The sequence below is a fragment of the Camellia sinensis genome, chromosome 9 (assembly GCF_055761805.1).
Source record: "Camellia sinensis isolate YWXY chromosome 9, ASM5576180v1, whole genome shotgun sequence".
Lineage (NCBI taxonomy): Eukaryota > Viridiplantae > Streptophyta > Magnoliopsida > Ericales > Theaceae > Camellia > Camellia sinensis.
Window position 1 is genome coordinate 198,912,490 of NC_138969.1, and position 9,680 is coordinate 198,922,169.

At 38.1% G+C, this 9,680-nt stretch overlaps 1 protein-coding gene across 1 annotated transcript; it reads right to left on the minus strand.

Moving 5' to 3' along the window:
- Nucleotides 1-753: 753 nt before the first annotated feature.
- Nucleotides 754-8,603, minus strand: LOC114307717 (SNF1-related protein kinase regulatory subunit beta-2). Its single transcript, XM_028253124.2, has 4 exons — nucleotides 8,039-8,603; nucleotides 4,051-4,229; nucleotides 3,743-3,905; nucleotides 754-1,283 (listed from the first exon to the last, which is right to left on the minus strand). Exons 1-4 carry the CDS (start codon nucleotides 8,222-8,224, stop codon nucleotides 957-959), a joined length of 855 nt encoding a protein of 284 aa, XP_028108925.2. The 5' UTR covers nucleotides 8,225-8,603; the 3' UTR covers nucleotides 754-956.
- Nucleotides 8,604-9,680: the final 1,077 nt, after the last annotated feature.

A 9,680-nucleotide genomic window follows, 5' to 3' on the forward strand; every position in this document is an offset into this window, starting at 1 on the left:
TCGTTCAAGTCATTGACTATATATAAGCTAAGTTTGAAGAATTCACTACTTGATTTAAATGTTTATATACAATATAAAAAATCAAACTACTCAAGTTCGATTCTATTAAAACTTGTTAAGATTAACGGTAAACGAGCCAAATTCAAACATATTCTGGAGATTGTTGTTAAACTTTCAAACCAAACTTGAATGCTAACTGATTTCACAAGATACTAGTTTGAATCAAGACTACAATTCAAAATATTTTAGAAATAGGTGATCATAGTTGAAAAAGAAATTTGAAATAACTGAGAAATGTTTTAAAATGCATAAAAAGGGTCTCGTGTTTCTCATTTTAGAACCATTTATGGACCAAATAAAAGGTTCTTTGGTCAACCTATTTCAGGAGTGATCCAGAAAATCACTGCTATAAGAAATAGTGAGACAGCCTATAATCAACAATTATGTTCCTCCAAGCTTGTGTATGTGCCTGAACCATTATCTAAAATGAGAAATACAAAAACTCCACAACCAGAATACATGCTCACCAAACAGAGCAGTCATAGAATTCACCATATTTCTTCCACATTAGTATACATATATCTATATATATATATATATATACGTTCTTTCCCAGCTTTCCCTTTCCCAATTGCAAGAGAATTACAAGTCAGCGATATGAACACAAGGGTTTCTTCCATTCAAACAAGTATAGAGGAAGAACAACAGAACAGTGCAGAGAAAGCACGTGTAAATAACGGGTCAGCGCAAATGTGATCAAGAATTTGCATTTTGTCACATAAAATTATCAAGTTTACTTTAATGACTCTTTTCTAGAGTTCTCGCAATCCATCAGCATAGCATTTACCTTTAATAATTATATCAATTACATAACAACAGCAAAACAAAAACAAAAAAAAAACCTACCATCCAAGCAGATTTAATGCCTTTTTTTTTTCTTTTTTTTTTTTTAATTATTACCTCTGAATGGACTTGTAGAGTACCACTGTCACATATTTAGCAATAAACCTATGGGTTGAACCAAGTGCCACCACAGATGGGCTACTCCTTCCTTTTTGCATGTAAAGATGGTTAAGCACCACATGTTGAGGTCTTGAAAGAGGAGGTGGAACCTCCACGTAGGAGGACGGGACGTTGAGCAAAGTCATTTGTAGATGTGGAGGAACCAACGGTGGCTCCTTTGCAAAATCCTCAGAACCAAGTTGGAAGTTGTTGTAGCTCGAGTCTGGGGATTGAGGAGGTTCAAAACCAGAGATGCTTTCAACATCTTCTGGAACGTAATCCTGCAAAATACACCAGCAAATATCGTTATTTTCAATTTAGAAATCTTTGTATCAAGTGGTCATTGTTGAGGTCATCAAACATATATGCATTTGTGCCTGTAAATACACACAAGATTATATAAGAACGTGGAGCTAGGTCACCCTTGCGAATTAGCAAAATAGTAGCGGTCAATAAGGTGAAAGTTTTTGGCCAAAAGAAACTTAGGCTTATAGTAGAGAACAAAATCCCTTTTTTGGATGGACTGTTCACACTTCAAACTAAACCCACCAAACGTGTGTTTTCTACATGTATGCCTACTTTTTTGGATGGTATGCCAGAGCTTTCCATCTACATGTACGGCCACCAATTGATGACCTTTTCTTCTGCCAATATTGTTCTCCCTCTTAGAAGGGTAGACACTAGTTAATTTGATGCTATGTGAATATCTGTATTCTGAATTGACGGGGGCCAAATGTTGGATAACCTAAGATTTGTATTCATCCTAATATTCAAGGTAGCATGGCCATAAGCATCAGTGTCGAACACCAAATAAGGTTTCCTAGGTTCAAAGACCAATTTGGGCCCTCAAGTTTACAAGTCCTGCAGTGGACAGCCTGGACTGCCAGAAGTGGGCCCAGTTAAGTCAGGCATTTGCAATCCAAAATGGTTTAATGTCCTTATTTAAGACGAGTTGCACATGTTACCAAAATCAGGTACCTGTGATAATATGTCAGCCACCTATTTTCTTACTTAGGACAGTCCCAAGTAACTCAAGACCAATACTTTACATGGATTTGGCGGGTAAAACTATTACTAAACCTCTAAATTGTGGTTAAAATAGGGGTGACTTGTGTGGTTTACACTATAAGAATTTAAGGTACTTCTATGGTTTACACTATAAGAATTTAAGGTACTTCTAATCTAATGTAGATTTTTACCCCCCCCCCCCCCCCAAAAAAAAAAAAAAAAAAAAAAAAAAATCATGTAACAACACATTTCTATGAGCATTATGAACTATTTTTTATATTTGTCATGTCAAAACTTTGCTCACCGCAGATTCTGGTTCATTATATTTGAATTTTTTTATTATTATTTTTTTAAGGAAATATATCGGAAACAACTTTTAGCATCTCTTTGGACTGCTAAATTTACCATTTTAGAACTACATTGTACCATGTTTCGTAACATGTCTTCTAAAACGTAATTTGCTAGGGTATAAAGGTTTTCTGGGATGTTGAAAATCACAATCCGCCTACAACAAATCAAGCTCAATTTTTAGAATAGAACCCTCGGCAACTAAAGTAAAGGTGGTTTCCTGACTGTGACTGCAGAATTCGTAGCTAACACCAAAGCTAGATGCCAACATGATAGTATAACTTGTTAACATATGTCATCCTATATGTCGTCAACATCTAAGAGAATTAAGAAATATGCACCTGAACATGTGACAACCGAAACTCAGAGACAGTACAGATTTGGACAATAAAATATGCACCTATGAGGTAATCCATCATAGAACATGGTGCCTCACTTCGGTCATATGCTACCTCAGCCATTTGTGCCCTACATAACCTCTTAGGGCATGAGATGCCAGCAGGCCAGCACTACTCAATTATTACATTCTTCAGCCTTAACAGAAGCACAGAGGAGGAGGTAGTTCAGTTCTGTTTATTTTTGTGCTCTCTACAAAGATGTGTGTTGAACTTCATTATATATCCTTCTTTTATGGCTATAATGTTACTTACCCAAAAGAAGGAACAAAAAAAAAAAAAAAAAAGCACAGAGGTTGAGAAAGAAATGGAGTTTAAGAGAAGTTAGCTCTTTCAGAGAGGATTAATCTAGAACACCATATTTAACTTTACAGTTATCTTTGTACACTGTAGTTTAGATTTCGGAATTTTGAACTCATATCCCAAAATGCTCTGAAATTTACATATATTTTAACACCATAAATAGCTTATCCATGCAGTCTTCATTATGTTATCCATCCCTTTTCCATTATTCAATTTTTTTCCACAAAAATTACCTTGAAATAACAAAATAGGAACAAAATCCACTAATAAGAAGCTAGAAGCACCACCAGTGTAAGCAAGATGAGGGAAGTTGTCTAGAATGGTTTGAAGATACGATGAAGAGGACAACAATTGCATAGAAAGCAAGAACAACTTCATTCAAGAGAAATTCACTACATGACCATGAGAAAGCTGGTGAGATGACATAATTTGATACTAGAGAAACAATTTATCAAACATATGGCCCAAGGTGAAGCTCTTTCGCAATAAAGATTTTCCTGTGCAGACCCAAGAAGTTCACCTATAACATTTTGGTGAATTTAGGCCTCATTTGGCAACCATCTATTTTAGTCTAAAAGTCAAAAATTCACTAAAAAGGCCAAAAAGCAAACAACTATACAAAAAATTCAAAGATTCCCTTTTCTTTCTACTTTTTGCACGTTTTTTGTACAAGAGATGGAGATTACCTGCAAATCCAATATGTTGTAAGCATTGCCGGTTTCATCCTGGGCCCATGGCATGTCAGGGGCATACCTCCATTGTCCATCAACAATAAACTTGTACTGGAAAACACCCGATGGAAGCACTTTCATAATGGTGAAATCCTTCCCTGATCTCTGCAAAGGCATTCTGACCAACAGGGTAAACAAGAGTGCATCAGATTAACCACAAGATTATTGGTCAAGTCTTAACCATTGAACCAATGGTCACCCCTACTATTATAGTTCACAATGCAAAAATTAAAATTAGAAATAAAAGAAAAACCAATTTTCACCTTGTCTTCCAATCATCCCACGAGCCCTCAACAGCAACTTCCTTCCCATCATAGCTCCATGTAATCATTGTGGGAATCCCTTGCTCACTGCAAGTGTCTTCATACCTTGTTGTATTTTGCATCAATGAATAGCTCGGGGCATGCATCTCGTCGGGTCTTTGCAGTGGAAGTACTGGGATCTGGAAAGCCATGAAAAACCAATAGATGAAAATAGTAACTTCTTTGTGCGAAAAAACAGACAGCAGCAGGTATAAGGAAGCACTGAGCATAGGGAAAAATCAATAACAGGATAGATACAAACATGATGCTCAACTTGCACTTACATGCGGGTTAGCTTAAGTTCATTACAGAGGCACAAACTGTTAGAATTTCTCTCCACCTACCACCTCCACTATCACACACTCCACACCTACCACCTCCACTACCACCCACTTCACCTACCACCTCCACTACCAGCTACACCTACTACCATCTTCTCTTCTATATATAGGAGTTATATAGGAGTTGTAATATATTAATTAACATCAATATCAATCAATAATACATAAATTTTTACATGGTATCAGAGCAAGGTTAAAGATCTTGGTGTTCTTCGCCTTCCGGCGGGCGGCAACCTTGCCTTGACCGCCCGCCGGATCTCAACCAATTGACGCAGAACTCTCAGAATCACGTTTCCCGCGCTTTCTCGCTCTTCTATGTCTACGGCAATGCCAGTAACAGAAATCTATATCACAGCCATGCTAGCTCTGTTGTTTCTCCTTCTCTCTCTACCCCATCTGGGTCTCTCACTGAGTCAAGATGGACTTTTTCTCCAGCGAGTCAAACTCGGTCTGTCCGACCCGAACGGTGTTCTCTCCGACTGGAACGACCGCGATGCCACCCCATGCAACTGGACCGGCATCACCTGCGACCCGGCCACGGGTTCAGTCAGCTCGGTCGATCTCTCCAACGCTGGCCTCGCCGGTCCATTCCCCAGAAATCATGCCATTGATATCATCTGCAAGTTTTACCGCTTCATTGTATTCTCTGACCCATGAATCTGCCGAAGATGCCATTGATCTGTTTGATTCGAAACAGCGATTTGATTGTGATGTTTGGAATTGATGATGATCGAATGGGACTCAAGAGGTGTATTAAGGTTTTTTTTTTGAGAAGTGAATTTGAAAAAGGGAGGACACACACGGCGTTGTTGGTCTTCAACTTGACCTACACACTAGACTATTGCTTTGGCAGTGTCCTCTCCACCCATTCTCTCTCTCTCACTTTGCACCCACTCTCCCAATCCACCACATGGCCAACCGACTCAACATAATTTATCTTATCCCAACTTTCATCATTAACCACACCAGCACTCACTTTCCTCTTTTATTTCTTTATTTTACACACTTTTCCACTTAAAGTGAGCCAGCCATTTTCAAATATTTTTCCATTACATTTTTATTTTACACAAAAAAAAAAAAAAAAAAAAAAAACTACATTCATTCCAGTTGTTTTTCTGCCTTACCACACCTCCCATTCGAATTTGCAAAACACACTTATTTTATTCATATCAGGGATTCACCCCGCTCACCATTCTACACCAAAAAAAAAAAAAAAAAAAAAAAAAATACAACAACACCCAAAGCTTTGTTTTCTTTTCTGCAGCCGGCCAACCACCGACCTCCCTTCTTCGCCTATTCCGCCGGTCTCTTTTTTTTGCCTCCGTCCTGGACGGCCCTTGCCGGTGTTGTCTCCGTGCCTCCTACTCCACCGAGCACGTTCACTCCCCCCTGCTCCTCCACTGCAGCATATGGCGGCCCTCCAAATCGGAACATCACGGTGGCCTTCCGCTTCAGCTCCTTGTTTTCTGCCCTTAGCACGCTTATCTCTGCTCGCGCATCCTTATACATGTGTTGGAGCAGAGCCAGCTGGGAATTTAAATGCTGCACCTCATTTGTCCTACTCTGCAGCCGGTTCGACAAATTTGTGACTGCCGTCATGGTTTCCACGCATGACTTCAGAGTATACTGATTAGCCTCAATATCAGTTTGCACCGCCATTTTTTGCTCCACCGACCGCATCGGAAAGTTCAATGGAGCAAAACCAGAGGTGTTTGGTTGAGGTTCACTGGCCACCGCACCAGTTATTTCTCTTGTGGGCTCGTTCAGTTCTGGAAAGAGCGTGAGCAGGTTCTGGGTAGCTGGACGGGAAGAAGAGGCCATGTTTTTTGGGTTGCTAAGTGTTTCAGCGAAATAGCAATTTCAGACTGGTAATGTTCGGAAGGGTTGGTGACAGAATGGCAACAGAGTGTTCCAGAATCTCTTTCTCAGAAACGGAAGAGTTTTTTCAAAGGATTTTCGGCGGTTTCAGACTGGTTTGCACAGCCTCCGCCTCAACCTTGGTTAAATAGTCGAGGCAGCCACGCGTATCGCGCGCCACTTGCCGCCAGACGACAAACGGGCACGCCAACCAAGGCACTCACGTGCCTCGCCATCATGTCCGGCACATCTTTTTATGACTTGGGCTCGCCTTTTGATGGCACGCCTTTTGAAAGATTGGGCACACCTTTTGAGGGTGCGACTTTTTAAGGGTCCGACAAGACTCTGTAAACTGTCCCGACATAGATTCCGGTTAGTTTCTACAAGGGTCCGACAAGACTCTGTAAACTGTCCCGACATTGATTCCGGTTAGTTTCTACAAGGGTCCAGCAAGACTCCGTAAACTGTCACAACAACTGTCACAACATTGTCTGCTACAACGGTCCAACATGACCCCATAAACTGTCTTCTACAACGGTCCGACATGACCCCATAAACTGTCTTCTACATCGGTCTGACACCACCATACAGTGTCCTCTACCACGTTATGACACCCCCATACAGTGTCATCTACACCGTTATGACACCACCATACAGTGTCCTCTACAACGTTATGACACCACCATCCAGTGTCTTCACCAATGGTCTGACACGACCATACAGTGTCTCCTATCTTTTTTTTATTATTTTTATGTATTTTCTTGTTTTGTTCCTCTCTTCAAACTCAAGTTGGTTAGTTTCTATCCTCCTTGAGTTTGCGGGGGGCTGTTAGAATTTCTCTCCACCTACCACCTCCACTATCACACACTCCACACCTACCACCTCCACTACCACCCACTTCACCTACCACCTCCACTACCAGCTACACCTACTACCATCTTCTCTTCTATATATAGGAGTTATATAGGAGTTGTAATATATTAATTAACATCAATATCAATCAATAATACATAAATTTTTACACAAACTCAGCAAAAAAGTTTTTCGTAAGCAAGTTGCAAAAAAATATACATTCCAGCATTTGGTTGTCACATGCACACTCCAGTATTTGGTCCAATGGAATGAGGTTGGAATGGAATGTTTGGTTCGGTAAAAAGGAAAGGAATTTAGATTGAAATTGGAATCACCATTCACCAATTTAGAAGAATGGTCATTCCATTGGAAGGCCAAGAAAGTCATTCCATACCTATCTAAAATCATTACAGTGAACCAAACACTTCCTAAGGGTAGTATGTCTCAATGAATTGATCATACATAAACTTCAATCATCAATTTTATGATCAAAAGAACAAGCTATAAAGTTAATGAATAAGCCCATCAAAAATGTCTTAAGCAACTGTCTTTTTTTTTCTCAATTTTTTAACTCAGTAAACAAGAAATTAGAATTTTTAAGGCCTATGAAAACCCCAAAAGTCCTTTTGAGACATTCATCAAACAGGTAGAGGGAGTATAACATACCCAATTGCAGAAAAGAAAAAGAAAAAAATTAATCCCCAACCAAAAGGGTTTCATAATATCAAGCCCATCATCAAAGTTGCATAATTTTTTCCACAGATCCAGTAACTACCTATTGACACATTAACAAACCCACATTCCAGAAACACTTTATATAAATTCAAAAGTAGAGATTTTTACAGAGACAAATACAAGATATGTAGTGAAAAGGGATGAAATTTGAAGAAGGAACTGGCCTGAGGAGTGAACATCAATGGAGAGTGAGCAGCACCAGGGATAGGAGGCATCAATTCACCATCACCATAAGGACGGTAGCTAACTTGCGCACCACCGTGAGCAGCCATGCTATCCTGCGCATCATCACCACCACCCTCCTGCTCCAACCCAGATGCACCATCTTCTCTGCCATTGACATTACCCATGAGTTGTACTTCACAGTTTTGACACCCCAACCCACCAATTCCAGAAGAAACCACTATGAATCTGTGTCTAAAGATTCCTCAAGATATATATATATATATTAGCAATTATGAGTTATTGAGAATGAAATTATAATTGGAGAAGCAAAGAGAATCATGAAAAAGAAGGGTGTGATGTGATGAGAAATAATAAAAACTTGGATTAAAGAAGAATCAAGAAAAGAAAAGAATGATAATTTGCCATGATGTTTTATTGGTAACAAAAAAACAAGAAGAAGAAAAAAAACAGTGGAGTGGTGTTCCGATGAGTAAGGGAGATGCTAAGAAAGTGGTCCAATGAGAAGTGGGTTTAATGGAGGGTGTGAAGGTCACGTCATCATTTGACAAAGTCTTTTTTTCTTTAAACTTAAAGGGTATGGGCTTTGGGCCCCATTTATTTTTTTTTAAAAAGAAGCTTCTTATTAACATTTTTTTTTAAATCTAAAAATTAAAATAATAATAATATTTTAAAGTGTCATCACGATATTTGTATCTTCAGATTTCAAGGTAACAGATTGTGGCCTGATTTAATCTAACTCATTAATAGGAATCTATCATTAAGACACCAACAATGCTACATACTTCCACTTGGGTCGACCCCCGGTGACGTGGCGCAGTGCCATTCATCAATTTTCTTTTTTTTTTTTTCTTTCATGCCAATCACCCACAACCATGTGGGCTGGGGATCGCTAGGGATCGCCCATTACTGGGTGTAGGCCGCATTTTCCATTAAAACACTAGCGAAACTCATTACTCACCCCCAACAAGATCAATGTTAAAACCACTAAAAAATTTAATATTCTGCCCCCAAGAGTGGAACTTGGCTTCTTATTAATACTTAAGTAAATCTAATTGCAATTAATAATTCATTGTTGCAATAGGTAGTTGTTGTGATTAGCAATGTATATTTAGTGGTCATTATTTATTTATTTTTGTAATAATCATGAGTAGGGATTTTTTCGTTGTATGGAAATTTTTTACTCCTTATATAAATTTTACTTTTATTCTCGTGTGAAAATTTATATCCTCCTTATGTGAAGGTTCTAAAGAGATCTATTTTATAACTTAATATATTTTATTGAATGATTTATTATTAAATGTGCCATCATACTTTTTCATAAGTAAAAAGTGCAAATAAAATTTTTACAAATTGAGACATATAGTGGATAACGTATAGAAAATATTTCTGGATTTTATTATGTATTTTTTATTCATAATACAACTATTAATATTTTTGTTAAGTCATTAACATTCATATATTGTCATTTCTTTAAATTTGTATAATTTTTTTACTCTATATTTAGATATTCAATTTTCCATATACATACAAGAGAAATTAAATTACATATACAAGAGAAATTAAATTACAAGAGAAATTAAATTACATATACTTATGAATAATCAAACAACAAATATATAT